Raw genomic sequence first — 21901 nt, forward strand, 5'->3', positions numbered from 1 at the left:
GTAGTAGGTGTTATTATTGTTGTGTACCATGAACTTGATTCCAACTCATAACAGCCCTGTAGGACCAAGTAAAACTGCCTCATGAAGTTCACTAATCTGTAATCTTTATAGGCGCAGACCTCCAGGTCTTGTTATCCCACATAGCCACTGGGTGGGTTTGAACCACCAACCTTTCGGTTTGCAGCTGAACTCTTAACCATTGTGCCCCCTTTTGTGATAAATAGGGCAGGTATTATGTCCATTTTACACAGAGGAATATGAGAAGTTAAGTGGTAGAATGAGCGACTGGAAATAAGGTCCAATATCTCCTAGCCTAGTACCCATTCTTTTACATTATATAGCTTTTCATATTCTTACTGTTATATTTCAAAGTGATAATTATCTCATGGAAACCAAAAATCAGAGTTTCTTTCTTAACCTCAGAAGAAAGGAAGTAATGTCCCTTTAGACTAATCTGTATTGTGATAACATTGTTTTACCTAAACATTCAAACTAAGTCTGGATATGATGACTGAGTAAACAGAAAATCACACTCATCACAGAGCAAACTGACAATAGCAGGAACCTTCAGCTTATCCAGCAGTCAAAACCTGGTTGTGATAAGAAGACCTAGAAGCAAGGTGCAGTGTTAAAAATGATTCTTTTGTTCCCTTGAAGAACCAGTATCTTTTCAAGTATAATTATTCTTTGGTGGGGGTATGTCTCCAGAAGTAAATGCTGTAGACTTGTAGCAAAAGCAAGAAACAAGTTTATTGACCACAAACTTGTATTGACAAAAGAATTACCATGTTTTTACACAAATAGTGCATGCTATATACATTTGTTGCCAAGCACACAATGTCACCGGTCACCCGCCCCCATGTTATTTTCGTAAGTACACTATGTCCATTTCTGTGCATTGTATGTGTGGGTATGTTATTTGTGAAAAATACAGTAATGGTGGAGTTTGAATAACCTAATTTGTAAATTTGGTTAAATACTTTTTTCTAGTCTTTAGCTTTAAAAGTTTTCCTCAAAACAGTTATTTTAATGCTATACTTATTTTTAATGTTTGAAAGTAACTTCAGCACCATTTCACTTACATTCAACTGAAATGCTTGGAATTATTTTTCTCATAAAGGAAGTAGGATAAAACATCATGAAAAATTACAGTTCATCTCTGACTGAAATCTTTCATCCAGCCCCTGTCTTGTGGTATATTTTCTTTTTCTTTAATCAGTGTTAGAACTCACAATGACCAGATTCAGAGTGATGCAGAGATTTCAAAAATATTACTCTGGCTTTATGTCTTGGTTGACTGTGAAGTTAAAATCCCAATAGGAGTCTCAAAACAAACAAGCAAACAAAATAAAACAAAACAAAAGCAAACTCATTGCCTGGAGTCAATTCCGACTCAAAGCTACCCCAAATGAGTCTCCAAGGCTATGAATCTTTATGGAAGCAGACTGCCTCATCTTTCATTTGTGGAGCAGCTGGTGGGTTTGAACCATCGACGTTTTGATTAGCAGTGCTTTACCCGCTACACAACCAGAGCTCCTTAATGAGAGTCTACCTAGGTTTTCATGTATAATGTATTTTCTGAATTGTTGGGAAAAACAAAATGAACATTTTTCTTCAGTTACCTGTTTACAACTTCATTTTCCCATATAGAAATACTGTGTAATCACCTTAAGCTCTTGAGTATAGGGAGTGTTAATTCATCCACCTACTACACAGGTGAGAATTTGCTATATAAAAACAGAGTGGGGCATCGGAGGAGTAGTAGATGTGGGGATGAATGGGCAAGCCACAATAGGCAGGTGGGCAGAGGTCAGATCTCTGAGGAATTCATAAGGAGAGCCACTGAAACATTTTGTATAAAAATGTATTGGATAAGAGGCAAATAAATAATTTCCATTTTCATGTATTATACTTCAGTTGATTTTTATAATGTGAAAAAATTCTAACTTCTAGCTATGAACCAGTTTTCTGGGATGGAGCCCAGTAGTTTAGTGGTTTTATAATTAACTTTTTAAAAATAGCTTTATCGAGATAAAATTCATGTATCATACATCACCCATTTAAAGTGTACAGTGGCTTTTTATTCAGAGTTGTACATACATTAGCACAGAAAAGTTTAGAACGACTTCATTACCACAAAAAGAAACTTTGTACTGCTCAACCATCACCTCTCAATCTCTCTCTCTCATTTCCCCAAACCATTAAGCCAAAACCAAACTCATTGCCGTGGAGTCGGATGCGACTCATAGCGACCCCTCCTTGAATTTCTGAGGTGTTATCACTATGGAAGTAGATTGCCCAATTTTCCTTCTGAGGAATGGCTGGGGGTTTGAACTGCCAACCTTCTGGTTAGGCAAGCACTAATTTAAGTCTCTGTAGATTTGCTTATTCTAGATATTTGATATAATTGGAGCCATACAATATGTGACTGACATTGTTTACTTAACATAACGTTTTCAAGGTTTATTCATGTTGTAGATGTGTCAGTACTTCATTTCTTTACTTGCCAGATAATATTCCATTGTATAGATAAACCATAATTTATCAATCATGTCCAATTGATTAACATTTCAGTTGCTTCTTCTCTTTGACTATTATAAATAATGTTGTTTTGAACATTCATGTTCCAGTTTCTGTATGGACGTATGTTTTCATTTCTCTTGAGTATGGGCCTATAGTAGTGGAATTGCTGGTATGTTAACTCTATGTTTAACCATTTGAGAAATTGCCAAACCATTTCCCAAAGCAGCTGTACCATTTTACATTTCCACCAACTGTATATAGGAATCCATTTTTTCTACATTCTCACCAACACTTGTTATTATCTGTCTTTTTTATTATTGCCATCTTAGTGCCTGTGAAATACTATCTTAAAACTCTGGTTTTGATGTGCATTTCCCTATTGCCTAACAACATTGAGTATCTTTTCATGTGCTCATTGGTCATTTGTATATATTCTTTGGAGAACTGTCTACTCAGGTCCTTTGCCCCTCCCTCCTTTTTTTAAAAAATTAGTCAGTTGTAATAGTTTCTCAAACACACACACACACATATATATATAGGAGCTCTGCTAGCATAGTGCCTAAGGCACTTGACTGCTAACCAGAAGGCTGGCGGTTCAAACCCACCAGCCACTCCTTGGAAGGAAGATGGAGCAATCTACTTCCGTAGTGATACTGCCTCGGAAACCCAAGGAGGGGTCGCTATGAATCGGGTCCAACTCAGCGGCACATAATATAATACAAGTCCCTTAGCAAATATTGATTTGCAGAAATTTTCTCCCATTCTTTGGGTTTTTTTTTTTTTTTTTTTGGACCCAGATCAAGCAAATATTTTTAAATGACACAGCTGACAACAGATTTTTATAAACAGTAACTATAGTAACAACAAAACAACCAACTCTCTTTCCAAAAAAGGGAAATGGAAACATTAAGGAAAAGTATGGATTAATAATAATCTTTATACCCATCCAGCAGATAGGGGAAAATTCCTTTGTGTTTGGGGTTCAATATCATTTAATTATCCAGGAAAAATTTTTGTTAATACATTCTCTGAAATCTAATCAGCTTTTGATTTTGAGGACAAATTCAGATATGGGCCAGGCTTGTAAGGCTTTGTCTTATAACTGGCTTGGGGCAAACACCCGGTTGCCTCACTTGGTGCAGGCTGGAACTTCTGAGCGGGTTAGATGGGTTGTCTTTTCACTCTTAATGGCACAGAAGTTTTTAATTCTGATGATGTCCAATTTATCTGTTTTTCTTTTGTTGCTTGTGTTTTTTGGTGTCTTGTCTAAGAAACCATTACCTAATCCAAGGTCACAGAGATTTATACCTCTGTTTTTATCTGAGATGCTTATAATTTTGGCTATTATTTTAAAAAACAGTTGAGTTTATTTTTGTATATGGTATGAAGTAGGGGCCCATTTTTATTCTTTTACATATGTTGTTGTTCTTATGTGCCACTGAGTCAGACCTGACTCGTAGCAACTCCTCCTTGGGCTTCCAAGGCAGTATCACTACGGAAGTAGATTGCCCAACCTTCCTTCTGAGGAGTGGCTGGTGAGTTTGAACTGCTAGCCTTCTGGTTAGCAGTCAAGTGCCTTAGGCACTAATGCTACCAGGGTTCCTAATATAGATATCCAGTTATCTCAGCACCATTTGTTGAAGTGTAATTAACTTTTTAGTTTACTATCAAGCATATGTTTACCATGTGGCTTGAGATAAATGTCAACATGATGTTCAAAAGACATAGTCTGAAGTGTACAAGGATGACTCTTACCATCAAATTCCATAGTAAGTACTTACATGTTCCTTAATGACAGTATTCTAGCAGAGCCTCTTAAGGCTTGTTTGTTTCTCGGTGTGTATGTTTGTGTGGAGAGTGAGTGGATTTTTAAATTCTTATAAGACTTTCATTTATTGATTTTATAGTTTGTGTCAGGCATTGTACTATGCTTTGGGAATGCAAAGATAGGCCTGCTGCAGACTTGAGTCAGTAAATAATTTTGAAGGAAGGCAGAAAATTGAAGATACAGCCTCTGCTCTCTAGAAAAAGAAGACAAATAATACAAAATGTTGTAACTGAGGCATAATATACGAAGTGAGCTAGGGCACAAGGATATTGAATGTATGATTAATCCAACAAGATAAAAGGACGTAACATGGAAAGCATTTTACAGATTAGCTGATAATGTTGCTGCATTTTTGTGTAATTACCGAAATGTAAAAGAAAAAATTGAATTGAATCTTCATCGTTGCCTTTAGTTATGGCCTCTGTTACTATCTCTGGGGCAGAATAGATTTTTTGACCTACAGTACGGAATATAGCTGAGATTGAGTCATCTGAGACTGCATAGAAAGTCAAAGATCTAGTTTTTCTCTAGTGTTCATGTTTTATTTCCTTAACAGATACAAATGGTTGTTAGTGAAAAGACAACACTTAAAGAAATTTATTCCCTTTTACAAACTCTTCCAAGCTCTTCTCCGTATTTTCCAATGGAGCAGGGAGTCAGGATGGTATAACTGATACTACTTCATGTTTGTTTACTTTTTAGCTCACATGAAATTCTTGTTTAGTTTTTTGGGTTTTTTTAAGACTAGGTAAATGATTCAATACCAATAAAATCACTCCCAAAAGATAGATGCATTTGATTTTTTTGTCTCATGTATAGTTTGACACATTAGTTTGAAAAAATAGAAAAAAGGTTACTTTTCAAAAAATGTTTAGCTTAAGAATGGCATCCACTATTTAGTCATCTAGATATGACCACCTAGATATGACTTGAACATTATGAAAAATGGCATTGTGGATTGTAATTTTTTAGCTAACAAACAAACAAACACACAGTTTCCAGCTTATCTCCTGTTTCCTGTGAAGCAAAGAATCACAGTTTTCCCTGTCATTGAACAACTGTGAAATGTGTTAGAGCTAGTATAAGCATAAGCACAACCTGTCCTGACAAGTTTATACTATTATACATTTGTAAAAGAATCAGTACAATAGTGTCATTCTGTTTCTGTGTATTGCATTTTCATGTTGTTGTTGTTGTTGTGTGCCGTCGAGTCGGCCCCGACTCATAGCGACCCCTCCTTGGGTTTCCGAGGCAAAAAGAAAATCCAAGTCTTTATTGCCAAGATCAGATTCTGTGGTAGATCAGTGAGATTGTTTTGAAGTCATCCTTGGCCCTTGCATCCCTATACTTTTGAGCAAAAGAAAGATATCTGTGTATTTTGAAAGAATTAATACCTTAATCTACTTATTAGGCCCCCAGTTATATTGGCTGTTCTTAAGAACTTTATTACTTACAAGGGAAATGAATCCTGTTAATCCTAAGTATATGGTGCATGTAATGTTTATTTTCTTGCATCTCCAGGGTGAGCCTTTGGTGGACCCTTAATGTAAGAATATCATAAGTAGAAGAGATTTAGGAAATTGTGTAATCCAAATATTCTCATTTTATAGATAAGGGAAGGCCCAGAGAAGTAAGTGAATGCCTTGGATTGCATATCCCATTGGTGATAGAGTAAGCCTCAGTACAAACAATGGTACCTCAAATAAAAACAATATTCTATCTATCTGTAGTTTGATTGCATTCTCTTGAATCTGAGTTCAGCCAAATGAGGCAGATTTGTTTAGCATTTCATTCCTCATACATCTGACAGTGATCCTCTCAATTAGGTTCCCATGAAGAACTCCTATTTTTAAAGTAACATTACAGAAGAAAATTTGTCACTCTTCTTAGATTATCTGTTCTCATATTTTAACAGATACTACTCTCAGAAAGATTTCCATTTATCAGAAGACTTTAATATGGGGTCAGTAAATCCCTAAGGAATACATGCCTGGGAGTTTCTGAATTCTCTGAAATTGTGTGCAAAATTTAGTTCATAGCTTTTGTAAATTTCTCAAAGAATTAGTACCTAAGATCAGCCTGGAGTCCTCATTCTGTAGTTTAGCCCCACTTCATTTTATCTTATCTTCCTTGGAAGACACTTACTATCCTCTATATTATAACTAGGAGCTCTGGTAGCATAGTGCCTAAGGCACTTGACTGCTAACCAGAAGGCTGGCAGTTCAAACCCACCAGCCACTCCTTGGAAGGAAGGTTGGGCAATCTACTTCCATAGTGATACTGCCTCAGAAACCCAAGGAGGGGTCGCTGTGAGTCGGGGCCGACTTGATGGCACATGACAACAACAATATTATAACTAAATATTTAGAGATTATTACTAGATTTTGGATACAATTACTGTTTCCATATGAAGAATTTCAGATCATATTAATTTTTCTCATAGTATCTTAGTATTTTAAATTATTTTTATGGCTTTTTAAAAAATTTTTGTTGTGATTTTTGTGAAAGTTTACAGAGCAAATTCATTTTCCATATAGCAGTTAGTACATAGAAAGTCAAAGATCTAGTTTTTGACATTGACTGCAGTTTTCCACAATATAACAGCTCTCTTCCCACTTTCTTCTCATAGTTACCTCTTCCCTGTTCCTTCCCTCCCATGCTTGCCCAGCCTCTGGAGCTATCTCCCTGTGCAAATACTGCCCTTCTGTTCTCCCATGATTGATTGCTCCAAGGAGTGTTGTTATGTTTGTTGTTATGTGCCGTCGAGTGGGCCCCGACTCATAGTGACCCCTCCTTGGGTTTCCGAGGCAGTATCACTACGGAAGTAGGATTGCCCAACCTTCCTTCTGAGGAGTGGCTGGTGGGTTTGAACCGCCAGCCTTCTGGTTAGCAGTCAAGTGCTTTAGCCACTATGCTACCAGAGCTCCTCCAAGGAGTGTATCTACCCGATATAAATGTTCACCCCATATTCCTGTCTATGGTTTGGCTGGAAGCCATAGGAATGAGTTCAGTTCCAGACCTGAATGGTGGCTAGGGGCCATACTCTCAGGGATCTCACAAGGCTCTATCAGACTAGCAAACCTGGTCTTTTTTAAATGATTTTGAGTTTTGTTCCACATTGTTCTCTAACTCTATCCAGGATCTCCTGCACTGATCCCCCTCCAAATGGTTGACAGTGGTAGCCAGGCACCATTTAGTTCTTCCGGTCTCATGGTCATATAGACTGAGAATCCCATGGTGTACCAGTCCCTTCGACTAATTGTTTCCATGCGTCTTTAATTTTCTTCATTCTTCTTTGCTGTGGATGAGGAGAGACCCATCGTTGCATCTAGATGGCCACTTGCAAACTTTTAAGACCCGTTGCTGCTCACCAAAGTAGGATGTAGAAAAATGTTTTATGTAGTATGTTAGCCAACTGAGCTTGATGTCCTTTGTGACCATGGTTCCGAGCCCACAGGTCCAACTACTCATTCCCTACAGGTAGCTGACTGTGGCCAAGAAGCCACCACAACCTCGTCCCTTGTCATCTCTATTCTACATCTGGATGTTTTAACAGCACATAGAAATACAGATGTAGAAACATTGCCTGGTAACCCTATACATGGTCATGCCTAGACATACCTGATTGTTCAGGCTGCCTACCCATCTATCTTTCCATAGATCAATGCTTGCCATCACTGACAATGCAGTACTATAGATGCAAAAGGGTTCACCTTTATTGTCTGTACCTCCCATGTACTTTTCTATGTCTTCCTCTTTCTATGGCTGTCTTTGAAACCTTTTCAAATTCTTCATAAACCTGAAACCTAAGGAAATCAAAAATGAAAAATCACGTACTAATGATGATCTGGTTTAAAAGCTTGGATCTGCTGACAATGGTGTGAGAAAGTTATAGGCAGTAGAAATAAGGCTGCTTAGATAGGTACAGGAATGCGGCCCCAGCTAGGTTGCTTAGGTAGACCTTAAAGGTTAAAGCAGGCAGAGGGTAAAGGACCCAAATACAGCTTGAAGCAAATTTCAAAGTTTCAAGTAGGAAACATGTTTGGAATAAAGAAAAGCAGAATAGGGAGTAGGAGTCAAGCCCAGCCCTGAAGGTAAAACAGAATCCTGCAAAAAATCTTGAACATAGCTTGATACATATGAACAAACTGTTACTTTTCATAGTAAAGTCAACTCAGTCTTCTAACACTGAGACTTTTCACAGGAGGAGGGACTCCTGGACCATGTAACAGAAACACTTATCTCCCAGATATCCCTTCTTTCTGTAGTCCCTACAGTCACACTAGCCTCAAGATAGCTAGGTTCCTGACGGTTATGTTCCTAAGAGATGGAACTAATGGAAACACTGGGATAGAGTTTGAAAGCTATATTATATCAACCTTATTGAAGTAACTGCAGCTACAAGAGATTCCAGGCTCTTCTGGGAATCTAATGAAAGCTGTGGGCTCACTCACAAGAAGGAAGGCAGCAAACACACATTATGCAAAAATTTTTATACCATTTCACCTGCCCTAAATTGATTCATGGTTGGTAACTCCTGATTGAAATGTGTGTTATTCTCTATTGCTTACCCACTTAACATCCTGTCCTTTATTAATGTGTTGTATAGTCTTTTCAGCCACTGCCTTAGCTGTGCTAAGGAGATTTGGGCATATAGATTCTACATGTGAGCCAGACTACTAATGCAAGGAGCAGCAACATTGAGGCCAGGGCAGTGGTGACAATTGTTTGGGAAAGATCCCCGGGGATGGTGAATTTTGGTGATAATAATTGAGCCCAAGTAGTTCAGCATTCCATGCTCACTGGTTGATTCTTCCTCTATTCATGTTAAGATAGGTTTTCTTTTACCACCTAAGAAGCAGTTTCTTTATTAATCATGTAGAAAACAAAGAAACTAAAACCCCAACCTGTTGCCTTCAAATCATTTTGTGGCTGGTGGGTTAGAACGACTGCCTTTAGCCAAGCACTTAATCATTGTGCCACCAGGGCTTCTTCTGAGCCAGCTAGTGAGTTTTTATGGGAAGCCTCCAGTCCACAAGTATGGCTGGCATAAGTCCTCAGGAAGTGGGTGAGACTACTGGCCAGAATAGAGTGAAAGGATATGAAGAATGAATTGCATTGGTGACACAGCCTGAATTTTACTTGTGCCTATTTGTCAATAATGTTAAATTTATTCAGCCATTTCCTGTGGCAGGTGTTCTGGCTGTATCTGTTGTTGTTGTTAGGTGCCTTCAAGTCGGCTCCAACCCATATCGACCCTGTGTACAACAGAACGAAACACTGTCTGGTCCTGCGCCATCCTCACAATCCTTGCTATGCTTGAGCCCATCATAGCGGCCACTGTGTCAATTCATATTATTGAGGGTCTTCCCCTTTTTCACTGACTCTCTACTTTACCAAGCATGATAGCCTTCTCCAGGGTATGATCCCTTCTGACAATATGACCAGGACAGGCTGTATCTAGAAGTGGTAAATATGTAAGATTGATTTTAGAGAGTAATTACCTCGATAATTAACATTGAGTGAAACCTCGTTTACCTCAAATTTTAGGTCATTGGAAACAGAGTACCTGAATTATCCAGTTAAGTCTATATTAACACACCACCTGGTAAAGGGGGACAAAAGGTTTTTCCTTTTTTTTTAAGTTATATAAAAAAATCTATTTTGAAGAAGAAATTTCCAAATATGTAAATATTTTAACTTAAAATAAAATGTAAAGGTTGATTAAATGCTTTTATAAGAACCTGGACTCTATGCCTTTGCTTTAACTTTTTTCCTTGTCTCCAAATTCTGTCTTTCGTTGAATCTCAGCTTGGGCATAGTAGTACTATGCTGATAATACTTGGGGTTAGAAATGAGATAATCCATATCAAGCTCTGGTAGCATAGTGGCTAAAGCACTTGACTGCTAACCAGAAGGCTGGCGGTTCAAACCCACCAGCCATTCCTCGAAAGGAAGGTTGGGCAATCCTTCTTCCGTAGTGATACTGCCTCGGAAACCCAAGGAAGGGTCGCTATAAGTTGGGGCCGACTCGACGGCACATAACAACAAAACATATCAAGCCTGTAGAATAGAGCCTGACACGTAAAAAGCAATGTAACCATTACGTGTGACTGATAATAATATGATAGTGCTGCTCTCAAACAGTTTGGTCGACATTTAAACTCCTTTTTTGTGACCTTAAAAAGTATCTAGTGTCCCGCTTTTTGACACTTAAACATCTTATTTTATATGGCATGGTTTACATCCATAATGGTATTATAAGATAGACAAGAAAAGACAATACAAAATTTGTTGAATTGGATTGGAAACTGGCATTTACTTGCTTGGCTTGCCATATGATCTTCATTTTTCTTTTTCTTTTTTTTAACAGAAAATGAAAACACTAGCAGAAAGGAGGAGGAGTGCTCCATCTCTTATCTTGGACAAAGCCTTGCAAAAACGACCCAGTACCAAGTAAGTGAAAATCTTTGTATTACACACTTGCCATGTACTTGGAACTTTATATTCGATGAAGTATTTTATTTGTATTTTTGGGATTCTGTGTGTGTATTAGTTAAATACCTGAATTTCATTTCAGAATAGAAAAAAAGGCATTTATGTGTGTGTGTGTGTGTGTGCATGAGACAAAAGAGTATTAGGCCTAATAGGATCAAGAACCATGGACATGGATGAAGTGCCATGATAGAAAAATTGCTAACACTTACCTGACTTACTGGGAAATGCCATTTATGATTGTTTTGGATAGATGAGCCAGTAAAGTGATATGTAGCCATGCCCTACCCCCTACCCATGCTTCCCTATCACTGCTGCAGCAATCGGTGCTTATTTTACAGTCAGGTCCCCAAAGTCCTACCTCAGTAGTAGCAAAAAGTGTTAGGTTTTGTGTTAAAATAATCATAGGAAAAATATTTATTTAAGTTAAAGTTGCATTTGTTTGCATCTTGAGTTTATTCCACATGAGTTTCTCTAGATCAGTAACATGATCTAGTATGTAGTGCTGGGGAACAGTACCTTCACTTAGCTTATGGAAATAATGCTTTTACTCGATGTAACTGTTAGATGGTTAGACCTAACTGCTGGATGGTTAGACCTTGAATTTGTATAAAATATTTGTAAGTAATATGATCTCAGCATTGGAAAAAACCTTTCAAACCAAACCAGACTCACTGCCGTCGAGTCAGATCCCACTCATAGCAACCCCTCCTTGGGTTTCTGAGGCAATATTCACTATGGAAGTAGATTGCCTAACCTTCCTTCCAAGGAGTGGCTGGTGGGTTTGAATCACCAGCCTTCTGGTTAGCAGTCAGTTGCTTTAGGCACTATGCTACCAGAGCTCCCAGAAAGAACCTTAGAGGCATCTAATCTGGTGGTTACCAAACCTTTCTAATTCACTGTTCTGTAGTGGTGGGACTCAGGCATCTGCATATTTTTAAAAAATTGTCCATAACTGATTCTGATGCAGTCTTGGTGAAAGACCACTAAGGCAAGTTATATAGCAATCTTTTTGTGCATTATTTGCCTTGTGAATTCTGAGACAGATTTTTAAGAAATAAAGTATGGAACTGGTTTTAAAAATGAATTTAAGTAGTTCACATTTCTTATAAAACAAACCATAGAGACATATATCAAACAAAATGTAATGTCCCCACTCCATTCCCAAGTGTAACTACTATCAATCATTTGTATATCCTTCCAAACTCTTTCCTATGCATATCTGATAAGAATTTTTATTTGTCTTTCTTCCTGTTTATCACTTTAACAGAGATATATTAGTTCTTCCATTTGCAAATTTTGTTTTGTGTTGTTGTTTAATTAGAGATCAAATCTTACTATAACAACCATTCAAGAAAACCTTTGACTTTTGTTCACCTTTTATAATTAATGTTCCTGAAGTACATAAGTCATTTTTGTATTGATTATTAATGAACTTGCTGTTTTAAAGAAGTCATAATAGTGAATTGCTTTATAAAGTAAATAACTTCTTTTTCCAAAGTTACTAAAAATAATTCCAAGTTTCATAATTAGAATTTTGCTTTTCTATCAATGATACCAAGGAAACAAGAAAAATTAATGAAGTCCAAGTTAATAACTCAAAATTTTAATACCCAAAAATGATCATTACTATTTTTCAACATATAATAGGGACTGTCAGGAGCTCTGGTAGCATAGTGGCTAAAGCACTTGACTGCTAACCAGAAGGCTGGCGGTTCAAACCCACCAGCCACTCCTCGGAAGGAAGGTTGGGCAATCCTACTTCCGTAGTGATACTGCCTCGGAAACCCAAGGAGGGGTCGCTATGAGTCGGGGCCGACTCGACGGCACACAACAACAACAACAATAGGGACTAACCTGTAAGATATTCATGTATAGTGTAGGGACAAACAGTGAAGAAATAGCCTTTTATACTGACATTTTGTATTTCTGGAGTTATATCCATATTTTATTTTGGCTTTGAGGTAGCACCTTAAGATGTCTACTAGTGTCCCCTAGTTAACTTCTTGCTTAGTAATTAATGGCTAATAGATTAAGTAGCAGCAGAGTCAAGTATGTTACTATAAAGCACCTACTTTATCATCATGGAAACTCTGGTGCCATAATGCCTAGGGCATTTGACTGCTAACTAGAAGGCTGGTGATTCAAACCCACCAGCCATTGCTGGGAACGAAGGTTGGACAATCTACTTCCATAGTGAAACTGTCTCGGCAAGCTAAGGAGGGGTTGCTATGAGTCGGATTGACTTGAGGACTTCTTTTTCCAAAGTTATTAAAAATAATTATAATTATAAAAAATATATTAAACATAATTATAATTTAATAGTTATTAAAAATAAATGAATGTTTGAGTGTGTTCATCATCACACCATTTTATGACTATTAATGGATTGTTGAGCCTGGTTGATTATGTAGAGGAAATTGAATCAAAGTCTTCCATAGGTCACACAGTTGATTAGTGGCAGATATAGGACTAGAACTCAGATCCCTGGTCCTGGTAAAATCAAAAAAATAAATAAAGATGATGCAGTGGTTATGAGTACGGATTGTATAGCTATATTGCCAGGTTTTATTCTTAATACCAGTTGTCCTTGACGCTGATTGATGATGACCCCATGTATCAGAGCAGAGCTATGCTCCATAGAGTTTTCAGTGGCTCATTTTCATAAGTAGATTGAGAGTACAGCCACTTAATATCTGCGTGACCTTGAATAGGCTTTTTTTTTTTTTTTTAACCAGGGATAATAATATTAATATTCATCTCATAAAGTTGTAAGGAAGACTAACCAAAAACCAAACTCACTGCCATCGAGCCGGATCTGACTCATAGCGACCCCTCCTTGGGTTTCCAAGGTGGTATCTCTACAGAAGTAGATTACCCAACCTTCCTTCTGAGAAGTGGCTGGTGGGTTTGAACTGCCAGCTTTCTGGTTAGCAGTCAAATGACTTAGGCACTATGCCACCAGAGCTCCCAAGGAAGACTAAATGGGTCTTATATATGTAAAGTTCTTGAAGTAGTCTCTGGCACATAACCCAAATGGATAGATAGATATGTAGACTATTTATTCTTACTACTAGTGGTAGTAGCAGTAATAACAACAGAAGTACACATTATTGCGGTAGAGAAACCCTGAGGACCATAAAAGATGGGAGATAACAAAGGGATGATAGATGCAGAGTCCGGAAGCCAACTAGAGTCTAATATTAAATTCATTTTCCAAAGCAATTATATTTCTGGATCTGGCCTGAGGCAAGAGTGGGACAGAACATTTTGGATTTATTCTTAGTAAACCCTGATAACTCTTGAGGTTTCCCTAAGCAAAATTTCTAAATATACCTAGAATGACTCTGGGAAATGAGGGCTTGAACTGTGGAGACTTGACCTGGTTTTGTCAGATCCGACTCATAGTGACCCCTCATTTGGGTTTCTGAAGCAGTATTACTACAGAAGGAGATTGCCCAACCTTCCTTCTGAGGAGTGGCTGGTGGGCTTGAACCGCCAGCCTTCTGGTTAGCAGTCAATGCCTTAGGCAGTATGCCACCACAGCTCCTTGAAGAAGCTCTAGAAGGTTCATATCTGGCCAAAGCTGTGAATTATGATTAGACCTACATAGATTTGTCAGTTTGGGTGAGAATAACACAGTGGGGGATCACTAAGCAGAAGGCATTGGAGAACTAGGAAGGCATCTGCTTCTACTTCTATGAGGTCAACTCACTGTTGTTGTATATGACTAAACACACACACACACATCCTGAAATCATCCTACTCAGGCTTCTCCACCCTACCCCATCGTATGTTATAAGTTCCTCATCATTCCATTTTCTTTTTCTGTGTTAGTGCTAGCATCATAATCTTAATATTAATCTGAGTAGGTGATAACATTTTTAAATGAAAGGAGTACTCTGTAGTGACTTACTGAGGGTTGTGGTAAAATGTACTTTCATGACAGAGTAAAAACCTCCTCTGCCTGTGATAGTTTAGTGTAAACCTTCCAGATAAGGAAAAGGGAATGATCTAGATGACCTCATGAAATTGTGTTTTATGCTGACACTCTAAGATGGTTATAGTCACAGTTTGATGTAATTTAAAAGAAAACTTAATTTAAAAGAAAAATTACTAGACTTCTTTTGGAATTCTATAAAACTTGTGCCTAAATAGGGTTTTTTGGTATAAGGCTTTAAAATAAAATTTTGAATTTCAGAAGTATTTTTTAAATCTTTAAGGCCTTTTCAAAATTACAATAAATGATATTGGCATGTTATCTTAGAAAAAAAACCTGTGCCAAACACAATTCCTTGTACTGTTTTGCATGCCAGTTGGCTCTAACCATGAAAACAAACTCACTGCCGTGGAGTCGGACCTGACTCATAGCGACCCTTCCTTGGGGGTCTACTACAAAAGTAGATTCCCCAGACTTCCTTCCAAGGCGTGGCTGGCAGGTTTGAACCACCAGCCTTCTGGTTAGCAGTCAGATGCCTTAGGCACTACGTTACCAAGCCTATTCCTACCATTTTACACAGTGTGTTGTGAGGTTTTAATTGAGAGATCCATAGAGGAGCCAAGGTTATGTGATGAGAACACCAAAGTAGAAATTTAATACATAAAGATTTACAGAAACCTGCAAAGTCACTTTTTTTTTCCTTGCAAGGAACATTAATCAAAGTTATAAAATTCAGATGTAAAGAGAAGAGACAGTAATCACTTTATAAGGTGAAAAAGTTGGCAAATTTTTATCAAGATGGAATTCATTGTTTTATTAGGTAGAAGGCTTCCCAGACCCACATACCAATGTATTATTCTTTTCAAAGTACTTTCTATATTCTTTAAAAACAATCAAGTGCATCTGTTTCTGGTACAATGTGCTATTTTCTTATGGTATGATTCTAGGAGGAAATATTTGGGAATTATATTAAGTCTCTCCACATTCTATTGGGCTTTGACTGGGTCAGATTAATTTATTTCTGCAGTTATAGAACAGCACATCTGTTTAATTTCTTCATTTCAGCTATACCCTAATTTGCTAATTGAAGTTATGATTCAATTTTATCTTTCATTTTGGCACAAGGAGAACACTACCTCATTAGTGAATGTTTTTTAACCCTTCCTCATTCCTATGCACAGGGTTAGTAGGCTGCCCTAAGGATAGGACTAGATACAATCTCTTTTCCTCTACAGCTTGAAACCTAGGGTTTCACAGAAGGGTTTTGTCATTTCATGATTAACTTTCCTTCAGAACCCTTAAAAAGAAGATATGAAGGAAACTTCAAGCCTAATCTGTTGCCGTTGAGTGGATTCTGACTAATAGTGATCCTATAGGACAGAGTAGAACTCCCTGGAGCAGCCAGTGGATTTGAACTGTTAACCTTTCTGTTAGCAGCTGAGTGCTTAACCACTATGCTACCAGGGCTCCTTGATATGAAGGAAGCAGAACAGTAATTGTTGTTGTTATTACTGAGAAGCTTCATAGTTAAGAAAGTGTGAACTCTGGAGCCATCCTTCCATACTTTAAACGCTGGCCCTGCTTCTGACCAATTGTGAGAATATAGCCAAATTACTTCTTCAGGTCTCACTTTCCTCTTCTGTAAAATGGGGAAAACCCCTGGGGTGTTAAAATAGTTAAATGACAATGCATCTGGCACAATGTATTCTTACAAGTTTTTGTTAAATAAAGATATAAATATATATAAATCTTTGTGGTCCCCCATTACATAATGTCTAATTTTCTGGGTTCCAGATGTAGATCTTGTCTTCCCAACATGACTATTTGCTTTTCTAGTGAAGGAACCATGTATTCTATTCTTGAAAATCTACATTTTCAGTGCTGGGTATAAAACAGATGCTTGGTAAATATCAGCTAAATTTAATGAGTAAATACTTTTTCCCCTCAAGAAGAAGGTCAGTTCTCATTTGGAGCAGTAAAGGAGGTGTAAGAATCCACTACTGCCTAAGATTGTAACACCAACCAAAACACAGCCAGTGCCAAAAAGAAGTGTCACATCTGGAGTGACTAGCTGTGTTTAATGTATGTTGATTTAAATGCTCACATGTTTAACATGTCATCTGTTAATGGATTGAATTTTGTCCCCCAAAAATATGTGTTGAAATTAACCTCTATACATATGAATGTAATCCCATTTGGGAATAGGGTTCTTTGTTATGTTAATGAGGCCATATCAATGCAGGATCTGTTGTAAACCTAATCACTTGTGAGAGATAAAAGGAGCAGTGTAGGCACAGAAGCAAGCAAGCACTGGTTGGGGGAGATAGATGCCAGCCACATGAAAATAGTCAAGGAACCAAGGAACAGCAGCTGGCAATGAGACAAGGACCAAGAGACATCAGAAAGAGAAAGACTTCCCCTAGAGCTGGTGCCCTGAATTCGGACTTCTCACCTCCTGAACTGTGAGAAAATAAATTTAGTTAAAGCCGCCCACTTGTGGTAAGGAGCTCTGCTATGAGTGGGGGCCGACTCGACGGCATATAACAACAACAACAACCCACTTGGGGTATTTCTGTTATAGTGGCACTAGGTAACCAAGACATCATCATCTGTACTGTGAGTCGCTTCCATTCGTTCTTTTACTGAATAGCTCCTGATGTAATGAGAAAATCCAGAGGATGAATTTTAGTTCTTGCTGCATCACTATCTAATATGACCCTTACAGCATCACCTATCCTTTCTGCGACTAGAACTTTTCCTCATCTGTAAATGATGGGGTAGGGTGAAATGGACTAAATTCTTCATTTGCTTCCTCCACCAGCCCACAGTGCTACCGCTTTGCATTTTTTATGCTAACAGTAACTCAGTCACAAGGCCAGTGGAAAAGCGTATGAATGGTCCTTGCAAACCCTTCTCTCAAGAGTGCCCACTGTGAGGTAGGCAGTAAAAAAGGCTTGCTTTTCTGTACTCTCCTTCAAGGAGCTCACAGACTAGTAGAAAAGAAAAATGTCAAAATTAAATTATTTTAAATAGAATATGAATGCTGTAATTAGGATAGAAACAGGAGAACAAAGAAACTGCCTTAAGAGCATGAGAGGAGGCTTCATAGAAGTATACTGTCTATTCTGGGCTTTGATGGATAAATAGGAGTGCTCTGCTAGAAGAAACAGGCTGTATAATATTCTAGAAATAAGAATTTAAGCCACAGCCCAAAGTTTGCAGAAAAGAGTGTCAGGAAATGAGGGCTTTAGATTTCTAGGAAGTGGGGTATCATCAGAGAAAATTAGAATTAGTGATGTGATTTAATTTAGCCTAAGAATTGATTGGAAATGAGACAGACAACTCAGGTAGGAACTTATTTATGAAACAGTACAAAGAGAAGGTTTCAGAGATGTTTATAAATGAGAATCAGTATGATTTGGATGTAAGGAAGTGAGTGAAATTTCTAGCTTTTGGAGACAGGGTAAATGGTGATGATATTAACAAGTTGGCTAATCAAGAAGATGAGCAAGTTTTGTTGAGAGTCTAAATGGTTGTGAGCAGGTGAATTTTGAGGTGTAGGGCAATGTGAATGGTAATACCAATAACAGCTGTAATTTAAATTGAGTATTTACCATATCCCATCTTTGAAGCTAAACCTTTTGTGTATACATTGTTGGGTAGTTTTTCTATTTTACAAAGAAAGTAATTTAATCTTTAGAGATTTAAAGTACTTTACTTAGTTCTCATAACTATTCAATAATGGAGTTGGAATTTAAATCTACTGCTCTCTGACTCTAAAATTTGTGGTCTTAACCGGTGTACTACACTGCATCAATGAAATGAATTCAAACTTGAGAATTTCCTATCTCAAGATAAAGACTCTGCCTTAGAAGCTAGATATAAGAAACCTCATCGTTGCTATCATAATAAAATGATTGTGGCCATTAGATTCTGTCAGTTGTGGCTCCATGTTGACATATCAGAGCTCAGCACTTTAAATGAAAATAACAGAATCGTTCTGAAATGAGTCCGCCACTTATAATCATTGACTTTTGCCTCCAATTCACAGAAGCTAAAAATACCTATAAATTACATTGCTTAATATAATTCCATATTTACTTAAACTTGGATATTTTCTAGTGTAAAGCAATAAATTAAAATGTTATATATTTTATTTTATATTTGTTTTGTTTTCATTTTTGGCTATAATTTTTAATGTTGATATCTACATTTATGAATTGACTCAGTGGCAGTGAGTTTGGTTTGGTATCTATTTTTATGGCTTATATCAGAGAATATGGTTATATGGTATCTGACGTTTTGTTTTTCTTTATGACTTGATATATAGTCAAGTTTTACATGTACTACATTTATGTTTGAAAAGCATGCTACCTGTTATGTAAATCATTGATACCCTTCCTAATATTTTATCCTCTTGCTCTGTCACTTGCTAAAAGAGCTGTGTAAAATGTTTCCTGCTTCAGCTGTAGACTTGCAGAGTTCTTCTTATTCTTTCAGTTTTTTGCTATATATGTTGTGAAACTATACTGTTAGATCCATAAAGTCAGGATAGTTATTTCTTTTTGGTGTTTTGTACCTTTTGTCAAATAGAAATAGCCCTCTTTGTCTTGCTTTTTCTTTTGTGCCTATCTTTGGCAGAGGAGAATATTTTTGAGATTCATCCATGTTGCATATATCAGTGATTCATTCCTATTTATTGCCAAGCAATAATCCATTGTATGGACCCTATGCACAACAGAATGAAACACTGCCTGGTCCTGTGCCAGCCCCACAATCCCTGTTGTACCTGAGCCTGTCATTACAGACACTGTGTCAGTCCCTCTTGTTGAGGGCCTTCCCCTTTTTCGTTGACCCTGCCACTTTACCAAGCATGAAATCCTTCTCCAGAGAATGGTCCCTTCTGACAACATTACCAAAGTAGGTGAGACAAAGTCTGGCCATTCTCGCTTCAAAGGAACATTCCAGCTGTACTTCTTCCAGGACAGATTTGTTAGTTCTTTTGGCAGTCCATGGTACTTTCAGTATTCTTCGCTAACACCATAACTCAAAAGCATCAAACTCTTCTTTGATCTTCCTTATTCATTATCTAGTTTTCACATGCATATGAGGCAACTGAAAATACCATGGCTTGGATTAGGCCCACCTTAGTCTTCAGAGAAACATCTTTGCTCTTCAGAACTTTAAAGAGTCTTTTGTAACAGATTTGCTCAGTGCAATACGTAATCTGATGTTTTGACTACTGCTTCTGTTGGTGTCGATTGTGGAACCAAGTAATATGAAATCTTTGACAACTTTAATCTTTTTTTTATGGTGATGCTGCTTATTGGCCGAGTTGTGAGGATTTTCTCTTTTTTTTTTTATGTTAAGGTATGATCCATACTGCAGATTATAGTCTTTAATGTTCATCAGTAAGTGCTTCAATTCATCCTCACTTTCAGCAAGCAAAGTTCTGTCATCTGCATATCCCAAGTTGTTAATGAGTCAATGTGCCAGACTCAGCTGGCACAACAAAACACATAAAAGTCTTGTTCTGTGCCCTACATTGGTGACTAGCAACTGGGGTCTTAAAAGCTTTCAAATGGCCATCTAAGATGCAACTAATGGTCTCCTATTGTCGGAAGTGAAGAAGAGTGCAAAAAACCAAGGGCATTTGGAAACAGTCAGCCCTAGGATATGATGGACCTCGAGATCAGAAAAACTAGATGGTGCCTGTCTAGCAATGCCAACAACTTGGGAAGGGATCAAAACTGGAGATCCTGGATAGAGTGGGAGGAAAAATGTGGAACAAAATTCAAAAACACAATAATGACCAGAATTGCTTGTTGGATGGAGACTGGTGGGACCCCCAAGACTATGGCCCTGGGACATACTTTGGGCCTGGGATAAAACTCACTCCCAAGGGCTGGCCCTCAGTCCAATAGTAAATAAGATGTACACACAGACCATTTAACCCAGGGCGATGCACCACATTCTCTACAGAGATACATCCCTTGGAGCAATGGGCTATGGGGCATCAGAGGGACAACATTCACATGGAAGAAAAGCAGGACACACAGGAGTGCATAACTATGAAGATTACGGGTGGGGGTTACTGGGAAAGGAGAGGAGGAGAGTAGTTTAGGGTTGGGGATGGTAATTGGGGAGTGAAACCAAACGTACATGAATTGTTGAATGTAAAACAAATTCTGCGCTATAAATCTGCACCTAAAACACAATTAAAAAAAAAAAGAAAATACCATGGCTTGGGTTAGGTGCACCTTAGTCTTCAAAGAGACATCTTTACTCTTCAGAACTTTAAAGAGGTCTTTTGTAACAGATTTCCCCAGTGCAATACATAATCTGATGTCTTGACTGTTCCTTCTATTGGTGTTGATTGTGGAACCAAGTAATATGAAATCTTTGACAATTTCAGTCTTTTCTCCATTTACTGTGATGCTGCTTATTTGCCCAGTTGTGAGGATTTTCTTTTTCTTTATGTTGAGGTGTGATCCATACTGCAGACTGTAGTCTTTAATCCTCATCAGCAAGTGTTTCAATTCATCCTCACTTTCAGTAAGCAAAGTTCTGTCATCTACATATTGCAGGTTGTTAATGAGTCTTCCTCCAATCATGATGCCATGTTCTTCATATAGTCCAGCTTCTTGGATTATTTGCTCAGCATACAGGTTGCTCAAAATGAGAAGAAACAACTACAAACATCCATTAATAATCAGCACATGGAATGTATGAAGTATGAATCTAGGAAAATTGGAAGTTGTAAAAATGAAATGCAATGTATAAAGATCGATATCCTAGGCATTAGTGAACTGAAATGGATTGGTTTTGGCCATTTTGAATCAAACAACTGTGTGATCTACTATGCCAGGAATGACAAATTGAAGAGGAATGGCGTGGCATTCATTGTCACAAAGAATTTTTTGAGATCTATCCTGAAGTATAATACTGTCAGTGATAGGGTATCCATATGCCTACAAGGAAGACCAGTTAATACTACTATTATTCAAATTTATGCACCAACCACCAAAGCCAAAGATGAGGAAACTGAAAATTTTTGCCAACTTCTGCAGTCTGAAATTGACCAAACATGCAATCAAGATGTGCTGATTATCACA

The 21901-nt window shown here is 37.7% G+C and overlaps 1 protein-coding gene across 1 annotated transcript in view; it reads left to right on the forward strand.

The window, feature by feature from the left end:
- The window catches only part of ARHGAP20 (Rho GTPase activating protein 20), a 170236-nt gene that overhangs the window by 11357 nt on the left and 136978 nt on the right, over positions 1 to 21901 (forward strand). Inside the window, exon 2 of the mRNA XM_007936564.2 lies at positions 10725 to 10807. Within this exon, the coding sequence (XP_007934755.1) occupies positions 10725 to 10807 (83 nt within the window). The remainder of the gene's footprint in view (positions 1 to 10724; positions 10808 to 21901) is intronic.

This window comes from Orycteropus afer, unplaced genomic scaffold (assembly GCF_000298275.1).
Source record: "Orycteropus afer afer isolate SDZICR_OR568_19922 unplaced genomic scaffold, OryAfe1.0 scaffold00036, whole genome shotgun sequence".
NCBI classification, from domain to species: Eukaryota; Metazoa; Chordata; class Mammalia; order Tubulidentata; family Orycteropodidae; genus Orycteropus; species Orycteropus afer.